The following is a 24,329-nucleotide window of genomic DNA, read 5'->3' as shown; positions in this document are numbered from 1 at the left end:
GAAATACAAATATTTGAGTGCACTAGTTTGTAACTTTGTTAAGTTAATTGGTATACAAAAAAGTTCATTAACCTCTTCATTTTTTAAGAGATTAAACTCTTATTTGACACACCCCGACCTGATATGTCTACTAGGACTTCGAATCGAGTTGTGCTGGCCAACACCTGGAAGTTGACGAAGCCATAAAGTGTAGTGATGTGGAAAATGTGAATAAATTTAAACCTAAAAGTGCCTAAATATAAGAGTGCGCTGATGAGCGGAAATGAACTCATTTCACATGTGACGTCAGAGCATAAGTAAAGTATAGTAGAGTGGATAAGAATTATACCCTCGTAGGTAGCCACCTATACTCAGATTTGCCAAGAATCCTCGTCGATACAAAAGTTTAGCAGCTAAAACCTGGAAGGGCAAAAAACAAGAGTGAGTGGGCCTAAAAATATAGTTTTAATAAAAACCTTTGTCGTAGTTCCGATTTCAATTATGCTTGCATACGCATTCGCACCCATGAGTACTTCTGGAATATGGTAAAGTAACAGTTCATACGCGTCGTGAACTAACGGTCAACGAAAGTCAATACCCTCGCCTCTAATGCATTTTCGTAAATCCACATTTTTTAAATTTATAAAATCATAGAACTAGGGACGGGTTGTCACAATCTATCCACCTTAAAAAATTTCGTCCCCGAAATTTGAAATCATTTGTTATTCAAAAATAGTGAAAAGACAGCAGAAAAATAAATATGTAGAGAAGATATCAAGTTAGAGCAGTTGCATAAAAGAGAATGCCATTCCATCGCGATCGGAGTGCAGTGATTCCTCTTTCATGCCTCCAAACTCAAACTTCATTCTCCTTCAATATAATACCAAAATATAATACTTTTATAAAAATATAAGGTCAAAAATAGATATATTAAAACATAACGTCAAAATACGTATGTAGTGAAGTAAAGTTAAAATAATTGTAACGAAATAAAAAAACCTAGCATAGAAAGGTTTCACCTACGCCGTCGTAATGTAACGTACTCCGAGAATAAGCGTGTAGTATCACTGAGTTAAGCCCAAACGATAAATAATTAACTAGACTTATAAATAAATAAAAATACTAATATAGACGGACCTAAATGTCCACTTGCTTAACGAGTTTAGCAAATAAGTTCTCGATATTACGATCTGCAATTTGTCACATCCTAGTCCCGGCTCCGCCGTACATGATATTATCCGCTTTGGGCCCTAGCCATGCCCTCACGGTTTTGTTTCTGGAAACTCACACGAGAACTTCCCAGGGGGTCACTCATCATGGGAATGCTCTCGTCCGAACTCGCTTAACTTCAGAGTTCCAATGGAACCCGAATCCAATGAGTTCCCAAAATGCCTCATGCTATATGGAGGTGGGCATGTACATATAAGGCACATCACCCCCTCTCCGTGGGTCGATGTGGGATGTTACAATTCACCCTCCTTAGGGGCCCTACGTCCTCGTTAACACACTCACACCAAATGGCAAAGTGGCTATGATACCATTCTGTCACATCTCAGTCCCGGCTCCGCCGTAGCACGATATTGTCCGCCTTGGGCCCCGGCCACGCCCTCACGGTTTTGTTTCTGGGAACTCGCATGAGAAATTCCTAGGGGGTCACCCATCTTGGGAATCCTCTCACTCGAACTCGCTTAACTTTGGAGTTCCAATGGAACCCGTAGCCAGTGAGTTCCTAAAAGGCCTCGTGTTATATGGAGGTGGGGATGTACATATAAGGCACATCACCCCCTCTTCGTTGGTCGATGTGGGATGTTACACAACCCGTAAGACCAACAGCTCACTATTGTCTGGATATGCAAGTAATAAATTCCCAAGGATGCAATGTTACAATCATGCCCCCCATTGGGAAATACACCTAAAGCAATTAAATAACGATGATCACACTCACATACTACCCTCTCGGGTGATCACGTCAATAGCACACAAATTATCTATATTATAAATTCGATTCTTCAATATACCTGTTCGTAAAATTCTCATGTCAATCGTGTACTATATATAAATTCTCTATACAACGTCTTAACAATGTTGTACCCAAAACCGAAAATTGTAACTGTAGTTACAAGTAACTAAAATAAAGATAATTGTATGTTGTAACCATGCTAATTGTAGGACAAACAAAATGCAACATGTCCACTAAGGTCTGAATAGCTCGTTTCAGACTAATTGTTAGCTTAAGGGTGAAAATGTGGTACTAAACAAAAACTTAGTACTCAGAACCTTCAAAAAGGCTTCCTAAGACTTGAAAATAAAATGCGTGTCATAGAAAGATGCAATCGTGATATGCACACCAAGTAGTCTAACAATGTAGTTGGGGATGTCTTAGCAAGCTGCTTTATATTGAATTTCCCTCTCGAATTTAGCGAAACACTGCATCGAGAAGGCTAAAAGAATAATCAAGAATCTGAGGGTCAAAACAAGTCTATCAAATCTAAATACAAGATAATTGGATTGAATGCATGATATCTCACCATAAACGTAGTTTCCGAAATATTCAATCACCAATGGTAACAATTCGTTCAACGGAGTATTTGTTAGGTGATTGAGGAATTAATGGTCATAACTAAAATTTCAATGTCTGAGCGATTATTTTGAACAATCTATCTACCCTAGAAATAATACGAAGTGCAATAGGGTCAACACGTACCCAAGGTTGACTGGAATGCCTTCCAGCACCAAGAGGTAAATATGGAATCACAGTCAAAGTAAATGCTAATCAAAATGCCAAAAAATCAGATAAATTCAAATATGGGTAATTTCACCAAGTGGTCTAAAATGTAGTCCCTGGGCCAATGAAAAGTGAGTTGATTCGTCAAATCAATCTATAATCACCAAAACATCATCATAATCTCTACATGTACGAGATGCCTCGTACCGAAAGCTTATGGTGATATTCCCCATCTCTATTTGGATACAAGAAGTGATCATAACCACTCGAACGATCCTTTGATGATTTGGAAATAACGTCAAATCGATGCTTGCAAACTCCAAATAGAATGGGATAGGAAAGACTAAAAATGTTCAAGGGTAGAAACATCTTTTACTACGGTGAACATTAATTACGTTTGCACAACTGGGGTAATACATGATAGTGTAATTGTAGGCGTTGATTTGGTTCTTCCATCGTCGCTATAAGAAATTTTAGCTTATCTCAAATGAAGATGTATTTGAGAAATCTAATGTTAGTAAAGGTTCTAGACACGTTTCTCCACAAAGAAGTGTCAAATGGTTTTCAAGTGAAGATGGTAACTGTTGACTTTAGGTCATGAGTAAGATGGTTCATTTCGAACGGTTTTACACATTGGAAAATATAAGCGATACTCTGTCATGCTGCCTCCGCACAGTCGAAATATCCAAAGAAAACGTCATCATGGATTTCCAAAATGATCAATATCATCGAAGAGTGTAAAGCAATGGTGAGGTGAGACAACAATTTGGTTTGTCAGAAACTTTATTCATATTCAACATCTCAACTAAACTAACTTTCCTTGGTCATAATGAGGAAAGACTCTATAGCCGAAAAATTGCTAACAAATTGTCAATAAATTGACAAGATCAAAGATATTTCAAACTTCACAACACTTCGTGAGAATTTCAACTTTCTTCCGCTACAACCTTTTGGGAAAAAAAAAAGAATATCGTTTACGGAGATCGCGTCTCCCAAGAAAAGTACCAATTTAAACAAAGGTAATATTTGAGGAATTTGGTAATAAAATGACTGTCGGTGTCTAAAGACTAGATTTCATCGCTGGAGTAGGTAAGTAAGTCGTCGACAAAGCTACTACAAATTTGTCAGGTTATGGAGGAAAACTCGAGTTACAAAGGAAGTTGCAGCTAGACCATCAACTCGAAGTAAGGGATAATGGTTTTTAATCGTCACCCGAGGAAGTTGCGTAAATCTAGGTATGACCCTAAGGTTCGACCTTTTGCCTTCGTGGATAGGTTTGAGGTTCCCTAGATAAGGGGTTTGGTTGAATAAATTGCCAATCGGTAAGCTTTAGTAACTAAGTTCTCTCAATGAAGTAGGACTTGTTCGAAAAGTCACAAGGAAAATTGATATAGTACAAGAAAGTAGATCAATGGTGTATTCAACTTCCCGCTTTAGTGGTATCTCAAGTAAAATTTTGGGAAATGACGCCAGAGATATACATCCTCGAAACGTATGATACCAGTTCTTTCTCTATGATGCGTGATAATAGTTCTTCATAGCTTTCTCGATATTCAATTCACTCTAACAGTGAGAATTTAACTCATACTTCGATTCTACTATCTACCTGTGGAAGTGATCGAAGAGGTGGCTAGTTGGAAAGCTTATCTATACCTAGATAGGTGATAAGGTAAAAACAACTTTGAGTTTACTGTCCTAATACAAAGCTTGCTTCTAACCTTCCGAGATTTAGTTTCTTCGGCTCCAGCAATCACCATTAATCAGTCTATCAATCGCGCCGCTAATTAACACACATACAATATTTTGATATTGTTCGCTACCCTGAAACTGTGAACTGGTGTTCTGGCATAAGGGTATTACTTCCATATACTAGTATGTGTCCGGTATCAAAAATCATACTGCTTGAATACTGGTTGACAGTTCCTGGATATTGGATAGTATCGTCAATTAGTAGCACCACTGTAGGTTGATTACAGGTTAGAGTCCGCTCAGGTGGATGGTTCCGGATGATTGATAAGGAACTGGTCCTGTGAGGTGGTTTCAATATTTCTAGGGAAAATTGATTACTACTTCTGGGATTTCTACTACTCGAAGGTATAACAACTCATACTCACCGTCCTATGCTCATCGAAATGACGAGTACAACATCGAAAGAATTTTGGGAATTAGTATTGGTTGAGACACCCTAAGGTTGAAAATAAATTGCTAAAAACTTACTTCAGAACATGTCTAAAAAGATTCAATCTTCCTCCTGAAGATTTAGAACTATACTAGTACATTTGGAAAAGATTAATGCTATGGGGACCAAAAGTGGCTATCCCCTAGATGTTCTTTTATCTAGTGCTACCACTTTAGCACCAGGCTGTCGCTCATGACATTTTTGAAATCTCGACGAAAGAAAACTTCATAGGAATTTTTATTGATGGTATACTAATTGTTGCTACCAAAGAATCAAAACTAATTGTGGTTCCCTATCTCTAAAGATTTAGTAATGATGGCGGAAGAGTAATGAGGGAATTGATTTGTAAATCTCTGGTAATGCGTGACTCCATATGCATTAGCCCTGTGTCAAGGCCATCGACTTGTCTCAATTCAGGATTTTTCCTTGGCAGGAAGGTACTTCGTTTAAATATAGAGACGTCCACCAAAACGATGTTCTAGAATGTCGATACGTCGTCTAAGTCACTCAAAACTTAGAAAGAAAAATAAATAAATAAATAAAGAACACATTTTCATACTCGACGAGGTGGCAAGATTCGGAAATTAGGCTCAAGAACCGAGAATGCTTACATCACGCGTGTGATGAACGCAATACTGCCCAAACTTATGCTCTGAGACCCAACTGACACACCCCGACCCGGTGTGTCCACTAAGACTCCGATTCGAGCTGTGTTGGCCAACACCTGGAAGGTGACAAAGTCATAAAGTGTAGTGATGTGGAAAATGTGAATAAATTTAAACCTAAAAGTGCCTAAATATAAAAGTGCGTTGGTGAGTGGAAATGAACCCATTTCACACATGACGTCAGAGCATAAAGTTTACTGAGATTTGCCAAGAATCATCGTCGATACAAAAGTTTAGTAGCTAAAACCTGGAGGGGCGAAAAATAAAGCTGAGTGGGCCTGAAAATAAAGTTTTAATAAAAACCTTTGTCGTAGTTCCAATTTCAATTTTGCTTATGTCTACGCGTTCGCACCATCGAGTACTTCTGGAATACGGTAAAGTAATAGTTCATACGCGTTGTGAACTAATGGTCAACGAAAGTCAATACCCTCGCCTCTAGGGCATTTTCGTAAATTTACATTTTTTAAATTTATAAAATCATAGAATTAGGGACGGGCTGTCACATATTAATTAAAATTAATTAACTAATAATTCTAATATTGTAAAATTATATTAACTGAAAATCAAAGCTTCTTAAAACAAAGGCATATATGTCGATTTGCCCCCTAAACTTGTATAGAGTTGTCAATTTCCCTCCTAAACTTTAAGTTTAGGCGATTACCCCCTGAACTTTTATAATTACCCAATTTTCCCCGAGGTGTGTTATCCACACACCCCATTTTACTTCTTACACACTCTTTGTTAATTTCTATCCGTTGATTTTCTTCAATTAATCTTATCCGAAGGCTGAAAATTAGAAAGGTGTGTGAAAAGTAAAATGGAGTGTGTGAATATCACACCCCTTTTCCCCTTGAACTTTAATTTTAGTTGTTCACCCCCCTGAACTTGTATAAATAGTCAACTTCCCCACTAAATTTTTAAAAAAAATTCATCCAATTTTGTTTCTCCATTTTGATCATGCGGACGACACATGACAACTGTTTTCATCCTTTTTTTTATTCATTCTGTTCACGCGAGCAACGCATAACAACTATATGAAGGCAAAAAGAAAGGAAAATTGGATTGATCAAAATTAGATGAAAATTTTAAAATCTAACAAGAAAAATTTAAGGGGGGTGTAGTCAAACTTGGATTTGAGAGGATTTTAAAAGACTTTAAAATCCTAGTGTAGTCAATTAAAAGATTTTAAAGGATTTTAAAATCCATTCAAATCTAGGTGTAGTCAATTAAAAGATTTTAAAGGATTTTAGAATCCATCCAAATCTAAGTGTATTAAAAAAATTAAGATTTTTGAGGATTTCATTAAGTTGTGGATTTTGTGGGATTTAAGAGCAAAAAGTATATATAACCAAAACTAAAAAGAATCCAACCTCACGCCCTAGGATTTCAAATCCTTCCACCACAATCCATTCAAATTATTTAAAATCCATATGAATTTTGTAAGAGTCTTTAATCCTCTTAAATCCTATCAAATCTATCACTTTTAAAATCCTTTAAAATCTTAGTTTGACTACACCCCCCCCCTAAATCTAAAACTAGATGGGAAATTGGCTATTTATAAAAATTTTAGGGGTTAATCAGCTAAAAGTTAAAGTTCATAGTGGAAATTGGCTAATTATAATAGTGAAATAATCGGCTAAATATAAAGTTCAGGAAAAAAATTAGCATTTATCATTGTCAGTTTGATGATATGAGCCCATTTGTTTTAGAAGTATATGTTTAGAGGGCAAACTGACAAATACTTCTAAAACAAATGGGCTCATATCATCAAACTATGGACCACAAGTTACTAAAAGCATGCACCTTTAGTTGGCAATCCAATATACTACTGTTTATGAGCTCGTTTGGATATGTTTTTAAAATGACTGAAAGTGCTTTTGGTGAAAATGTGTTTAGAATCACTCTTTAGTAAAGATGCAAGTAAATCCTAGAAAAACACTTTTAGTGCTTCCTGAAAGAAGCACAAACCAAACTGACACACCCCGACCCGATATGTCTACTAGGACTCTGAATCGAGCTGTGTTGACCAACACTTGGAAGGTGACGAAGCCATAAAGTGTAATGATGTAGAAATGTGAATAAATTTAAACCTAAAAGTGCATAAATATAAGAGTACGCTGGTGAGAGGGAATGAACTCATTTCACACGTGACGTCAAAGTATAAGTAAAGTACAGTAGAGTGGATAAGGATTATACCCTCAGAAGTAGCCACCAATACTGAGATTCACTAAGAATCCTCGTCGATACAATCGTTCAGCAACTAAAACTTGAAGGGGCAAAAAACAAGGGTGAGTAGGTCTTTTCCTTTTTATAGTATATTTATGATTGATAGTTTCCACAAATGATTTAAATACTATGATATGGTTGAGTTTTAGATTGCATCATGGCATATCCATATGCATATTACCTACATATAATTGTTGTGAATGCTTTGAAATGCTAAGGTGAACACGGGACGTGCAAGTAAGTCCAAGTAAGGTTATGTGGTGGATTGAAATGGTTGAATCAATTTGGCATGCATATGTTCATATAGTGCTCTTCATTGCTACACCCCCGGTGTTAGTGTTCCCACCCAGAGCCAGAGCACAGCCTTCACGTGTATGTTCACCTCCTGCACCTCGCCCAGGGCTAGGGCACATCCTTCACGTGTATGTTCACCTCCCGCACTGCACGCTCGCCTTGGATCCAAGTAGGTACTAGCCTTTTGTATAGACTACATTAGGCAGTTCCAACTCATAGGTGACCCGCGCATAGCGCCAGCTTCACGTGATCGTAGCACTAGAGCATTTATTATTACACCTAACTTATCGTACATGTCACATTAGGTATCTCCGACTGACATGCTAGTATAGATTACTGAGCACATGATCATATTTATATTGCTGTTGAGCTATTCTGCTGTGGCATATTTCTGGACTTATAGTTAGCATGCACTTGATTTTCATGCTTATACTTAGTATGATATTTTGGAAACTATACATGTTTTACGGCGATGTGTTAAAACGTTTTAAACAAGGTTTTTATAATTGTACTTCTTTCAGAAAACACTTTAAGTGCTTTTGGAACCCAAAAACATTCTCTAAAAACGCTTTCAATCATTTTAAAAGTATATCTAAACAAGTCCTATGACATTCAAACGTGGACAAAAGTTTATAAGACGTCATCAAATTTCAGAACAATATTATTTACAACAAAAAATTGGCCTCTCATTCAAGTGTGTTCCTCCGATGTAAGATTGTAAATAGGAATCGTACTACTTCCAAATTGATTTTCTCCTTGTGATTCACAAGTTGTGAATTGTGTGTGGCCAATATTTGACCACCACCCTCTCCTTGTGAGTTGTGACATGCCTTGTACCAAACAATAATCAAATGTATACAACAAAAGTTGAACCACATCATCTACCCAAAAACAAAACAAATAGTTATAATTATAACTGAAAGAACTTTTAGAGAAAATGTTTTCAAATTTCAAAAGTCTTTTAAGTGCTTCTTGCAAAGAGCATATGATTTGTGTTTCTTGCAATAACCGTTTCAAGTGTTTTTCCAGAATTCACTTGCATTTTTATTAAAGATTGATAAAACCATTTTCAACAAATGCGCTTTCAAACATTTAAAAAACACGAGCTCTAAAATGAACACTTTTATGATTTATTTAATTATTTTTTTTAATTATTTTTTTTTTGTCATCAATATGTCATAATTATTTATCTTGTTCATTCAGAGCAATTTGAGATATGTAAATAGGGGTGTGCTATTCACACTCTCTTTTTTACTTCTTACACATCCCTTGTTAATTTCTGTCATTTGATATTCTTCAATTCATTTGATCACACAGCTAAAAATTACAAAAGTATGAGAAGTCAAAAAGGGTGGGTCGATATCACACCCTAAGTTGAACCACATGTCATATTTATGGGCAACGATTGTATAACTGGACAAAGAAGTTGAGCCCACTTTAAGTTCACTGCAGATGGGTAGATGAATAAACGAGGTGTTTAAAGAAGCATAAATTACCTCTATAACTTGATACAAAATTGTGGGAGTTGGTTGCTTGCTCCTGTTTTAGACAATACATGCGGTTGAAATCAAAAGATAACTTGGGTCTTTCTCTTCTTTTGTATGTGCTTGTCATTGCCTTCGTCCCGCCTCTACGAGCTCTCTTCTGTCCCTGGCATCAGATTTTTACACATCCATTAGCAACTAAATCCAGTCTCCGCCAATTTGTGGTTGGGACGAGGCTTCCTTGTATATATATAGCTTCAGTGAAACTGACACGACTTACAATCATGAAGACATTACGTAAAGAAAAGTTTTAAGTACCTTAGTAGTGAAAGTCTTGAGGGGGTCCTTGTTCTTTTTGAATTTTTCTTAAATCCACTGCGGCGAGCAGGGTTGGGGTTTCCCATTGCAGCTCTAGCAAGCATAACAGTCTTGCTTGCTTCTTTAGCTGTTGCGTCCAATAGATAATCGGGCACATCACAAAGGTGAGGAGCGCGGGGGGCTTCTTGCTGAGAACCTTGTCATGTTTCAACGGATCTGCTCACAAATTATAATAATCTTTCATTAATATAAAAATAATCAAATTTACGTTAAAGGTGAACACAGTCCACCAAAACAAAACAAAACAAAACAAAAAAAAAAAAAAAAAGTGATTTGGAGATACACTTGGGGCATTAATATTCATAGTAACGTGGAGATACGCTTGCATAGTAACAGATATTCATAAATATTTGTGGGAATGAAAAACCATAAATTAGAATGTGAATTTGAATTTGATTCTTCCAATGCTGTCAAGTTCAAATAAATCATCCAGGATGCATACATGATATCCTAGAACTAACCCAGTTGGAGTTGAATGTAAAGAATGATAGCCTGCAAAAACACACCAACAAGAATGTGCAGACGAGAATTTTGTGGCAACTCTGAGTTTAAAACAGCTTATCTGATTCCAAACTGCAAAAAATGGACAATAATAAATTAAAAAAGAGCAGATAGATAATAAGTTATGACTCTGCAGTATAAAGGCAATTAGACATATAACGACATATAACGACCCCTCCCTCCCTCCGAAAGATTGTGTTTATTAGAAAGCAAAACTTTATGTGGATGCATCTGAAAGAAATCTAAACACCTTTTCCAGAAATATTATTAATCTGAATCCCATGTCAATTGTATTTAGTGAATATCAGAACTTTTTTCTGAACCAGCTCCAACTTCAAGAGGGACAGGATGTAAAGTAACTTGTCACCGCAAACTCAAGCTTTCAGAAATTTCATGGGTTCGGCCCAAACTCAAGCTTTCAGAACTTTCATGGGTTCGGCCCATTTTATAGAGAGAGCTTCTCTTCACACCCATTCCAAGATTAACTTGTACTACTCACCCAAAAATATTCCTAAAGATAATCAAACACTATAATTTGCTCACCATACAATTTTCTTACAATTTTTTTTTTTAAAACAAACGATATTATCTACATTAAAGGAAGGAAGATGGGCTTAGCCTCACAATGGGATATCACTAATGTGGTTCAAATTCAATTTTGGCGAGAATTTGAACCTAAGATCTCTCACTTACTAGTAAAGAGGAATATCACTAGACCGTATTACTAAGTGGCTACAATTTGCTTACAATTAAATATGTTGAAGCTCCACATTCCATTTGGGCTAAGAAAGAACAATTTTTCTTCCATAATACATGGTACGTAGTATTGAGTAGTACAAAAAATCAACGGTTAGATTTTTCATAAAACTATGAATGGTATGTACTATTGTAGCCAACCCTATAAAAAAATGGTGAAAATCTTTTTCTTTTTTTTTTGTAAATTTGCAGTATTGTATGATCTATAATTAACTTTTTCCCTTCCAATGTATGATAGATAATTAATTATTCGGCAATTATCACATGTGAGGCACCTACCCTCCCCTAAAGGGGCGAAGACCATTAGACCCAAAATCCTCCCACCTATCCCTCCACTAATTTTATTGATAATATGAAAGTAAACAAAAAAGATACAACCAGTGACTATGCCAAGCAATGCAAAGACAAAACAATCAACAAAAACAATAATAAGGACAAAACAAAATGTCACGAGCATGGGTAGAGGCTACAAAGTCTAGACCCATAGACAGTGGCAAAGCCATCAATTGTCTACAGGAGGGACAAAATTTAAAAGGGTACAAGGTTCCAATAAAATTAGGACACCCATTTGAGGTCTAAGCCCAAGGTTTGCAAAAGACTAATTGAACTACCTAGAATATTCAAAGAAGGATTTGAACTAACCGAAATATTCAACAGAGGACTTGAACTACCCGAAAGATTCGAAGGAGGATTTAAACTAACAGTATTATTTGAAGGAGGATTTAAGCATTGTTTCTTGCTATATCGTTCCATTACATAACTGTATAATGAACAAAGTTCTAAATAACGCTAAGCGCTAGTTGGACAGCGGACATGGCTTATCGCTTAGGTGACGATCTAGGCGGTTAGACGAATTTAAATAAATTTATTATATATTTTATGAATAAGTGCCAATTATTAAATAGTATATATTATCTAAAAATATATGCCCTAAATGAAGCTAAAAGATCTATAGCATGGTTTCCTTCTTAATAAATATGTGTACAAATAAATCGCATTTGATGAAGTCATTATAGACAATTTTTTCAGTTCACCTTAAGAAACCAAGGATTAGAAGTCTTGAAAAGATAGTGAATAACCAATAGTGATTTATTAATAATGCAACAATCAAGTTTTGATTCAAAACATTTGGTTGGTCTGTTATAGTTTTCTTTTAGTTGCTTTTTTTCGTAATCTTTAAAATATAGTTTACAAGATAGACAATTGTGATTATTCATATTGTAGGATGAAAAAAAGGAAAAATTAGTTTTCAGTCCCTAGTTTCTAATGTTCATTGAATAAGATCTTATCAGTTTTTAAATTTTGATCAAAAGTCCCTAGCATTAATATATTAACGGATTACATGTAAGTTACATAATTTTTATAAAAAAAAATTAGTAATTGATTTAGAGTTTTAATACTCACACCTTTATTAAACTCCTAATTAATTTTCAATTCAAACATTTGCCAAATATAAAAAATAAAATTAGAATAAGTTTGTACCCATTAAATTTTTATAAAAAAAATCAATTTTTTAATCTTATATGTATCCATTCTTAAATATACTAATTTTGTTAAAAATGTACCCTTTTTTAATTGAAAATGTACCCATTTTTTATATAAAATTTCATTCAATTTTTCTCTAATTCATTTTTTTAAGCTTATATGGGTACATTCTATTTCGTTGATTTGAGAATCTATCCATGTCAAGTTTAAGAGAAGAAATTTAATAATATTATTAAGCCTAATATGTTCCCTCTCTTTTTTGTGCTTTTGAAAAATGTACTCATGCTTTGGTAAAATAATTTTTTGGTTAGTTTTGATGAACGTATCCATGTGTATATATACGCACACAATATATTGGAGAGTAGGATTCATCTTTAATATTTTTAATCCCATAAATTATGGGTTTTATTTGAAATCTCATTAATATAAATAAATATAAATTTTATTTTTAATTTAAAAATATAATAAGCTACATGGAAATACATTATTACATTAATGTCAGGAATTTCGATTAAAAACTAAAAACCACCAAGGTTTCCGTCAAAGAACATTGGTAGTTAGCGACCACATCCAAAGTGTCAAAAAAAAAAAAGTCTTTGGATACAGTCCCTAACCACTAATGTTTTTTAACTGAAACCTACATCAACATATTAACACTACTATTATTGTCCGTACCTTTTTAAACAAACCAGCAATTTCGTAACTGTAAAACTACTTAAATTTCTCATTGAAAACACAGTTAATTATCTACATTGTAGATAGTTGTTCTCATTTAAATTTCGTACGGGAGACTTACCCATAATTTGAATCAGTAATATTTGTACCCATACTTTATTCTGTTTGATTTTAATAAATTATGCACCACAGTTTTTGTTTTTCAATGTGACGACTATGATTATATGATTATTTACATTTGACAACAATGAACCTATTATACTTCAATTTAATCCTTATACGACCAGCCACATGTTTTGATCATTTTTTTTTTTGGAGTACATCGATATTTTTATATTAGGGGGTGAGGGAATTCGGTTAAGCCACGCAATGAGCAGTCTAATTTGGTGTTGAATTCGTCATCCACGAGATTCGAACTTAAGGCCTCTTATTTTTAAGTTAAGAGGAATATCATCAGATCGTAATACTGAGTGACTTGATATTTAATAATTCGAATCTTATCAAATTCCAACCTAGTCCTTCAATAGTCCTAACTCAATCAGGACTCGGACCGAATCAATATCTAAATTTGATTCTTTAGCTCTCTGAACTTCACTAGGACCAGGGCGAATTACTAGCGTCTCAACACTGGGCCGAGTACTTTACTTCCTCGGCTGGACCGACATATCACCAGGCTGAGACCCACAACCTTATCTCTGAGCTCACATCTTCTCAGCCGAACTCCTGAATTTCAGGCCGAAACAGGAACATAATTAGGAGTGGAGTGCAAGGTAAAGAGTAGATGATTTGACATCCCGTTTAAGTGACAAAATAGATAGCCAGCCATAATCCCAAGTGACAAAAGTAAATGGAAAATGCACAAGTTGAAAGAATCACACACTCAATCATGATGTAATGCATGCCATTCTAGGAGGAGGACCCCATTCAATGAGAGGAATGAAACCTCATTTGACCATCTTTTACTTTCGGTGTAAGTTGAACAACAAAATATTTAGAATCTCCACAGCGGTTGGATCGGACCATATCAGATCAGTTATTCTTTAATTAGACACACACAAGTCTGGCGGGGCTAGCGTTTGAAAGCTCAAGAATTTGACATACCCTTTCATGATCCCTTTTGGTCACAAAATTCCATCACGCGTGTCTCTCCATAGGATCTTTGTCCAGTTTGGTTGAGTTGAGGATTTAACTAAACAAGTTTTATATGTTTTTCATTACCCATAGTGTTGGAATATGGCTTTTGTTCTCGGATTTTGTTAAGGTCAGTTAGTCATCCACTCATGCATGTCAGAATTCGCCAATACACACATTACAAACGAACTAGAAAATACTTTAATTTTACTTCTCCTTTGTCTCAAAATTTCTAATTACATAGTTTAACAAAAGTCCAAGCAATGAGCCTCAAACCCTCGCTCACAAAAAACAAAAACAAAAAAAATTGACACCAACAATTCCTCCTTGTCAGCAAATCACATTCTTAACATATTTTACTGATGTGTCAAATTGTAATTTACAGAGTAAAAAAATCTCGAATTATTTGGGTGGGGACAAATAAGGTTGGAGCCTACAACATAATACAAACATGCTGCCCCGCCTAGGCCCCACTTAACTGCTAGGCGGTTGGTCACCGTCCCGATTAATATCTAAGCGTTTGAAAATTAAGAAAAGATGCCCACCTAGACCGCCTAGGCACCCGCTTAGGTTGGATCTCACTTAGACAGAAAATAGATAACTTTCATTTTGAATTTTTTTTTTCTTCAGTAAATTGTCAAAGACTTGTTGAATAATTAAAAAAGAACATACATTATAGATTTAATTAAATTTGCCCCATCCGCCTATGCGCCCGCCTAAACCCCGTCTAGCCGTCTAGGCGCTAGGCCCCAATCCGCCATCCGACTAGAGCAATCCGCCATCCGACTAGAGTCTAGCGTCTTTTAGAACCTTAAGTAATCATCAATGTAATGTGAAGCTTTGGCAATTGGCACAGTCAATTATTGTTAAAATTCAGTGCAATATGTCAGCTTTTTATTTATTTAATTAAAAACTTTGAAATATTTATGCTTTTGTAAACTAGTACAGTAATATACTAATATCAAACTCCAAGTAAAAATAGAGGAGCAGAATGTTGGGCAAGGCAGAGAGAGTCTCCTACCAGCTCACAATAGCCAAACACTAAAACTGCATGAAGCGGCTCGTCACAGTGTTGCGGTGCGTAATTAGTTTGAAATATCATTATAGTAATTAGTAATGTGTCCACATATCTAAAGTTACATACATTGCACTTTGTGACTAAAACATTGTGTTTTGAACTCGGTTTTTGTACATTGTTGGATTGGTGAGGAAGTTATATGGAGAATCGAAAGCACAAAAAATAAAAGTAAAAATAAACTCAGAAAAACCAAATAAAACTCAAAAAATATAAAATAAAATAAAAAGAAACCAAAAAATTCCCTCATCAGTAAAAGACAACCAAAAATACCTGAAATTTTTGGCTCAAGCTTTTCAATTGGGGATGATTAAAATTACCAAATTAGCATCTTTTTCTTCCTCCTCCCATCTCAGTAATCAGGCATGAGGTGGCTGATCTTCCCTTCTTCCAGCGCCATCTTCCGCTCTGTAATTTTCAACCAAATGCAGACGCCGGTAAAACTAAGCACCAAGCTCGCGAACCCACTTCCCAATCCGATGCCGACGATCGCCAGAACCGAAAGCCCCTTGCTTTTCAGCGGTGGCAAAGGGTACCCATAAAGCTCCTTGTTTCCCTCAAACGATGTCGCATTGAATCTCGGCAGGTTCCCGCTCCGATTGCCCAGCGAGACCGGAATCGGACCCGCGAGTTTGTTGTTGGAGACGTCGAAGGCGGAGAGGCGGACGAGAAGGCCCAATTGCTGGGGAATGGGGCCGGTGAGGGAGTTGTCGTGGAGGTCAATGACGTTGAGGTAGGCGCACAATGTGAGCTGCGGCGGAATCGGACCGGATAATTGGTTGGAGGAGAGGTTGAGGACGGCGAGGTTGACGAGGTACTGGAGGTCAGAGGGGATGGGGCCGGTGAGGAAGTTGGAAGAGAGGTCGAGGGCCTGGAGGTTGGTGCAGTTGGCGAGGAAGGGGGAGATGGAGCCGCGGAGGGAGAGGTTGGTGAGAGAGAGCTTGTAGATGCGGCCATTGTTGCAGGTGGCGCCCTGGAGGTAAGAGGTGAAGCCGCTGCAGGGGTTGGCGAAGGTGGATTTGGTCCAATTCTTGAGGGATTTTGTTGGGTCTTGGAGGGATTCACTCAGGTGGGTTAGGCACGCCTCGTCGCTCGGATCTGATGTGGTGGGTCGGAAAACAGCGACGTTTAGCAGAGTTATCAATAACATAGCAGAAGTAGAAGCAGTTCTAGCAGGAGTAGGAGCAGAACCCATCTGGGCAAAAGCGTCAAGTTGTGGGAGACTTTGGTTGCTTTTGGTAAATTTGAAGGTTTGGGATTTTGGAGAAAACAGAGAGAGAGAGAGAGAGAGAGAGAGAGAGAGAGAGAGAGAGATTGGTGTTAAAAAAATAGAGAGAGGGAGCTGAGGAACTGTGTTGCAATTCCGTGTGTGCGTGTTTAGAGAGAGAAGGAGATGAGGGGAGAGAGAGAGAGTGGGGGAGGGCACTAAGTTGGAGATGGCTATTGGTGGTGAAAATTAAGTGTTTGACACGAGGGAGGGACTGGGGAGGTGGGTGGGCCAATGGGCTGTGGGGAGGAGGTAGGGGCCGGCGGTGGCAACCTGCACGTAAGACAGGGACAATACGCCAGGGGTATTTTGGTCATTTAGAGAGTTTCTGTTTCTGGGGAACCAGCGCTGATTCTCTCTATGGCAGCGATTGATAGTCGATCCGGTCGAGGGATGGTCGATGACGGTGAGATTGTGAATTTGTGAGGGAGGAGAAGGGCTTCTTGATCTATTCCCTAATTTCCTCGATTTGTCACCGTTTAATTTGTTAAAAATGGAGACGTACTCTAGATTTTTCCATAAAAATTAGAGAGGTTTGTGAGCATTTTGTCAAATATCAACGAGCCTGCATGCAAAATTCAGAGGTGAGGACTGCCTGCCCTTCTGTCTGTCACTCCATATGGTTCACCTGCACTGCACCACCATGGATTCTAAAATCTTTAGTAAAAATTTGATCTATTGATTGAAAAAGGACGACAACAAACAATAATGGTATGTACAATTAATTAGTATTACAAGGAAAACAAAGGACAATGTGATTTGCAATCTTGTTGGTAATGTCACACTTTTTTAATCCTCCTTCACTCTTCATACTGAGTGTTAAACAAATTGTGACCTTGAGAGGGAGAGATTTTTCAGTGTGATTAGTACACAGGGTGGTATACCACGTGTCATTATACAAATGGTAGGATATGTGTGCTAAAATGTTATTAACTTAAAAAATAAAATTTCACACCACTCTTATTAAAACACGTGGTGTACTACTTGTGTTCCCGTCACAACTAAAAATTTCTCCTTGAGAGGGGAGAATGGGGATTGTTGATTGGGGCAGTGGGATCGTTGGAGGTCGAGGCTAAATACGATGAGTTTGATTGTACCGCTGCTTAAGGTGATAACAATAGTCAGATTTAGGGTTCTAGTTGCTTTAAGAGTTTAGTTATTTTGCATTTTAGGAGCTTGGTTTAGACTTGTGCTTAATTTTGTTCATTGTGTTTGTGCGTCTTTAGCCTGTTTTAGTTTTGCTTTTTAGCTCATTGGTTTTATAGCTCTTTTAAGCTCTTTAGTTCCGTCAATTTTACAAGATGTCTCCGAGACTCCGAATAAATCTTAACTTCGTCAATTTAATCTGCGGAAAAAATAGCAGTGGCTCACTAAGGCACACTACCAAGTAACACAAGTTTTTTCTCGATCTTGTCATGCTTATGTGGTACACTACACACGCTGCTTAGACTCAAAGCCTACCATTTTTGGGCGTGTCATCAAAATGTGCATCACATTTCCTACTCAATAAAAAATCTGACTTCTGCTGCCTGGAAAAGTCTAAGGTCGTCTACCAAAATAAGGATCAGTACCTCTCATTAGGTTTCGTGTGAAATTATTGCATTACATGTATGGCTGGTTTGGTATGAGATTTCAAATTGAAAATGGGATCCAAAATCCTAAATTGAAAAATTTCAGACGAGAATTTAAAGACAATCTCCGATTGAAATTTCGGTATTCCTAATTTTTAGTATTTCGAGATGGATTAGTACTGGATTATGGGTTTTGAACTTTTTGGTTGAAATTTGAGATTTTTTTGCTATGGGTTAAAATTTGGACTTTTGGTCTGAAATTTTGTTACCCAATTTTATATCAATTAAAATTTAAGTTTTTTACCTCATACCAATTGAAATACTAATTCATTCATACCAAGCCAAGTTGTCATTCCAAAGTTCCAAACTACTTAATTTCATATTTCTATCTCTAATATGGTCACTATCAAACTACTTAAATTCAACATTCAACATGCATGCAACCAAAATAAATACATACATACATATATATATATATATATATATATGCATATATGTATGTATATGTATATGTGTGTGTGTGTGTATATATATATATATTGGTTCGGTTCGGGATTTATGAACCATTGAATATGTATTCTCGATTCCTGTACCGACATGTACAGGATCGGTTCAGTATGGATTCTGAAAATTTTGGTATATTGGTTTTGGAATTTTTCAGTATGGGATCATGATTTTTTTGGTTTGGTTTGGGATTTTCGGAAAAAATTTCCAACCCTAATTATATATGGTCTTTTTTAGATCAACTTACATGAAACTTATTTAGTGTCACGTGAGACTTTGGAAGAGACTCTAAGAAATGACTTAGAGTACTTGGACTTTACGGAAGACATGGCACATAACCGAGCGCAATGACATTCTAGGATTCATATAGCCGACCCCACTTAGTGGGAAAAGACTTTGTTGTTGTTGTTGTTGTTGTTGTTGGTTACCTTTGGAGGATAAGGATTCTTTCCACTTCCTCTTTGTGAGGAACTTAGGGATCCTTATATCATATCCGTTCATCATAACATTGTGCGATCAGCTTTAGTTAGACATTGTTTATGTTTAATTTTAAATAAAAAAAATCAAAAAATGATTTTTGATCACATGATGTACGATGAATGGATAGAATGTGAGAACCCCTATAATCTTCAAGATGGGCATCCGAATTGGATCCAAACTCACTTTGGAATACAAATGTTGGGAAATAAAAGTAGAAAGAATGAGGAAAAACAAAGTTAGTGGGGTTTGTCCTAATTAGTATTGATTGCCTTTCTTACTTTTTTAAAGATGTGGTCAAACTTAGAGACTCCTGCTTGACACAAAAGCAACGCTAGATCTACATGGTTAGGCAATATTATTATGCTTAAGAATTGGATATTCACAAACTAATTTACAAAAGTAGGGTTGTTGTTGCGTACAATATTTGAACTTCGCGTCTTTATATATTCAAATCGGTGGAATTTCAGTTTACATAATTATCTACTATTGACCATTGAATCATTATTGAGTCATTGACGTAATCTCAATTCTCAATTGACCCACCAACTTTTCTTTCTTTCAAGTTTCAACGCACTAGCCAATTCTTGTCATGCTTAGATGATATTTATATTTATTGTAATTAGCTTACATAATGAGTAAGATATTCACATGAAAATATATTAGAGTAAAATTTAAATTTCTTTATTAGGTTTGAGTTAGAAGAGACTGGCTAAGATTGAGGATTATTAGTCACATGCACTCTTAATGAAGACTTAACGGATAAACTAACAGATTGAGAGGAAACAAACTTTGCCACAAAGAGTTGAAAATCGAATTACATTATGATAGTAAAATGAAAAATAAACAATAAAACTAGAAAGAGAATATTAGGGTATTCTATAAGACTATAACCCATCCAGCCACAAGCTAGTTCCTATATGTGATTGAGTAAAGCAATCACTCCAATCTACTCTAACCAAGGCAACTATGTCTGAAGATTGAGGTTCATGAATCACGATTCCGTAGAATTCTGTCTACGTATGTGAAGATTATATGACTTTTTTGGTTTGTTTTGGATTGAGAACACAAACTACATGTAAATTTCCAACCACATTGCTTTTGTACACACTCTCAAATCTGCATGGAGTATGTGCTTCTGCTCACAATTGTGATTCTTGGTTATCATGCTTTCTAAGATTATGCACCACTTTCCTTGCATGACCCTTCAATAACAGATAGATCAAACTTTATATTTTTTGAAATTGTTATTAGCACTCCAAAAATCTTATTTGACACTCCAAACATTCTATAATTAGAAAGAAAAATACACTTGTGAGGAGTGTAGAATGAGATTTTTGAAGTACTAATAACAGTTCCCATATTTTTAATATAATAATAATTTATTAACGTATATATAGATATTGACCATTTGTCACTCAGTACTACAGTCTGGTAGTATTTCTCTTCGCTTAGAAGTGAGAAGTCTTAGGTTTGAATCTCATAGATGCCGAATTCGATATCAAATTAGGCTGCCTATTGTGTGGCTTAGCCGAATTCCCCATCCCCCTAGTGTAAAAATATCGATGTACTAAAAAAAATATTGACCCTTTATTCAAAGGGATTTTTTTTTAAAATGGAAACTAGTTATGGGGCCTACTCATCGAACCGTCTATTTTTCAGTTGCACTTGACACACCTCGACCTGGAAGGTCCACCTAAACTCCGAATCGAGCTGTGCTGGCCAACCCTAGGAGGCGACGAAACCATAAAGTGTAGTGATGTGGAAAACATGAATAAATTAACCTAAAAGTGACTAAATGGAAGAATGTGCATGTGAGCAGGAATGAACCTATTCCACACGTGATGTCACAGCATAAGTAATCAGAGTATAAGTAAAGTACAATATAAGTAGGATAAGAATTATACCATCAAATGTACTCTCCTATACCAACATTTGCCAAGAATCCTTGTCCACACAGAAGCTCTGCCACTAAAACCTATATAGGCGAAAAAACAAGGGTGAATGGGCCTAAAATAAAGCTTTGTAAAAACCTTTTCGAAAACATAGTAACCCCTCGATGTAAAACAAGTATAGTTTTCAAAATATACATACTATGTATAGTATGAAAATATTTACCGTAGCCTGCAGTATCTCAAGAATTCAATTCGTCACAATATTTCGTAAATAAACACATAACATCCAATAATCACATAATCTCGCATTAACAAACATATCATATCAAGTGCTCATCTACATATGTTGACACACGAGCTCATGCAGATGTATCATCACAGGAACAATACTGGGTGGAATAATGATTTACGCACTAGTACTACAATCACGTAAAGACTGGCACTATGCACATCACATATGAGTCCTAATTTCCTATAGCAATCTAGGACAGGATTGGCACCTACAATGGATCCAAAGTGAACATATGGTGCAATGTCAACATATACGTGAAGCCTGACCTTGGCTCGGGTGAGTATTAACACCAGTGTAGCACACGATGAGCATATAACATATATATGATCATGCAACGTTAAATTGATAATTCTAGTTGACATAATACTATTTATGGCCATAAATATGATTAAGGCATCCTATCATAGTACTCATACATGTGCATCTCGCATGATGTAGCATAATTTCATAAATTTCATCGATACGCTAATTCTTATAACGTTAATCTAATCTAGACGTAACGTAGGAAATTCTTTATCAAATATATAAATGGAAACTAAATAAATATACAATATTTAAAAGCAAAGACCCACTCACAAATACTTGCGAAGTCATAGCCGTTCGAACAAGTAAATACAGATCGCCTATGTTAAACATACCTAAACATAATGGAGACCCATTAGTAAAACTCAATTAAAACATTTGAATTTTGAGAAATGGACGACATATTCAAAATCAGCACGTCAAAATACGCTCTGAAGGGTCCAGGGCAATTTTTGTAAAAAGTCAACGAAAAGTCAACTGAGCCATCGAGGCGGTCAACTACGTTAAAACATTGGAATTTCACTAAATGGATGTCAAAAACAGACTCGGGGCATCGAAACTAGCCTAGGAAGGTTTCAGAGAAAATTTCGAAAAGGATATTCCAAGAATATTCCAGATCCATTTCAGAAATGGGCCAAGGTGGATCCCGGGTTCGAATATGGATCAGGGTTTTTGGTTCCTCTTTTTTTTTTGTATCGGGTCGGGTTGACCCGTTTGGGTTCGCAGGTTGAACTCGCCGAATCCAAAGGAGAAGAAGGCCGAAACTAGGCGAGTTTGGCTGAGAAACTTCCCGAGCTCCGTTTGAGCTTGACTCTCAACTAAACTTCACCATTTAAGTACCAAAATAAAGCTAGGAAGATAGAGATTCGGGTTATACCATTTTGGTTCACAACCGTGGTCAGAAGATGGTCGGAAAACGCCTGTAACCTCGCGGATCCATCGTTGGAAACTGGGGAGTGTTTTCCTTGAGTGGATTCTACGTCCAAACAACACCAAACTGTCTCAAAAACAACCTAATCGTACTCCTAAACATGATTTACAAAATTTTTGGAAGGTTTCAGACCTTACCTTCGCCGAAGACGACGAGTTTCGCCAAATTAAGTTTTTGCACAGTGATGGTAATGTGCAGCGAGGGAGAGGGAAAACGAGAGATCTTAGCCTGGTCTAGGTTTGTGATGGGAAAAATTTGAGGGTGGTTGTACTCACCGAGGTAAAACATCGGTGATGGTGGCTCAGTAGTCCATCAAAGAGGGAAGGGGAGTGAGAGAGTTTTATCAGAGAAAAGGACAAGAGAGACTGAGAGAGGAGAGAGACGGAAGAGACGAGAGAGAGAGTCCTTGAAGTGGGGAAAGAAAATGCCACGTGGAAGAGAAGGAGGTAAATTTGGTGTGGGTGAAAAATATATAATAATTATTAAAATTATTAAAATAATAATATAATAATTATGAAAAAATATAAAATAATAATTTTTACAAAAGTATTCTTTGGATTAGTAGTTCCGTAAAACCTTCATTGTAACTCCGATTTTAATTCCGCTTACGCTTACGCGTTTGTACCGTTGAGTATTTCGAGAATACGGTAAAATAATAGCTCATACAGGTCACGAAATAACGATCAATGAAAGTCAATAGTCTCGCCTCTAGGGTATTTTCGTCAATTCACTATTTTAAAATTAATAAAATCGTATAATTAGGGACGGGTTGTTACAGCACTTCACAAATCAACTTACAAAGTATTAGCCAAATCGGAAATGTTTGAGGTATCTAATTGAGTTCAAAAAATTTGACGAACGATATATTCTAAGAAACATTCAAATTTCATATGACAATCAAATGGGTAATGTTTTAGACTGAATGGATTTTTTATAAATGATTTGTAAATGAGACTAAAAGAATAAACGATTTGAATCGTTAAGGTTCAATGTGAAGTGGACTCCACAACTAATCTCCATTTACAAAAATGAGAATTTTTTGGATAAAGGCTCTCTCTATATACAATGGTCGAGGATATATACAAGGGTGGAGCTAGTATTTTTTTTCTTGGGTGGGCTAGCTGAAATTAATTTAGTACCACAAAATTATATGTTCATATTTTTACCTATATAAAATTGTATAATAATCAACATGAAATAACAATGATGAAATATAAACTGTTCTCAAAATCGTAATAATTGACAAATTCAACGACCATATAAATAATTAACCTACTAATTAAATCAAGAATAGTAAATAAAGCGATTAAGAACGTACCAAATATGACATTCATTGAAAAATCTCAACAGAAAGTAAGGAAATTGCGGAGCTAGGGGTTTAATGGTTGATTAAAAGAAATATTTTCTTTTCTTGAGTAAGAAGCACAATGGCTAAATTGTATAGGGTAAAAAGTCTTTTTTTTTTTTTTGGTCAAACAATAGATCTTTTAGATTAGATGTTAAGTTAGGAAGCTGACGGGGTTCAAATCTACGCCA

General features: G+C 36.2%; 1 protein-coding gene across 1 annotated transcript; it reads right to left on the bottom strand.

The window, feature by feature from the left end:
- Positions 1–15,550: 15,550 nt before the first annotated feature.
- On the bottom strand, positions 15,551–16,992 carry LOC126605841 (receptor-like protein 44). The gene has a single exon (XM_050273291.1). It carries the CDS (start codon positions 16,746–16,748, stop codon positions 15,906–15,908), a length of 843 nt encoding a protein of 280 aa, XP_050129248.1. The 5' UTR covers positions 16,749–16,992; the 3' UTR covers positions 15,551–15,905.
- Positions 16,993–24,329: the final 7,337 nt, after the last annotated feature.

The sequence above is a fragment of the Malus sylvestris genome, chromosome 15 (assembly GCF_916048215.2).
Source record: "Malus sylvestris chromosome 15, drMalSylv7.2, whole genome shotgun sequence".
NCBI lineage: Eukaryota > Viridiplantae > Streptophyta > Magnoliopsida > Rosales > Rosaceae > Malus > Malus sylvestris.
This window is presented reverse-complemented; position numbering and strand designations above follow the sequence as displayed.

Excerpts from the sequence above, each read along its gene's own strand:
- LOC126605841 (XM_050273291.1), bottom strand. The coding sequence starts at position 16,748 with ATGGGTTCTGCTCCTACTCCTGCTAGAACTGCTTCTACTTCTGCTATG.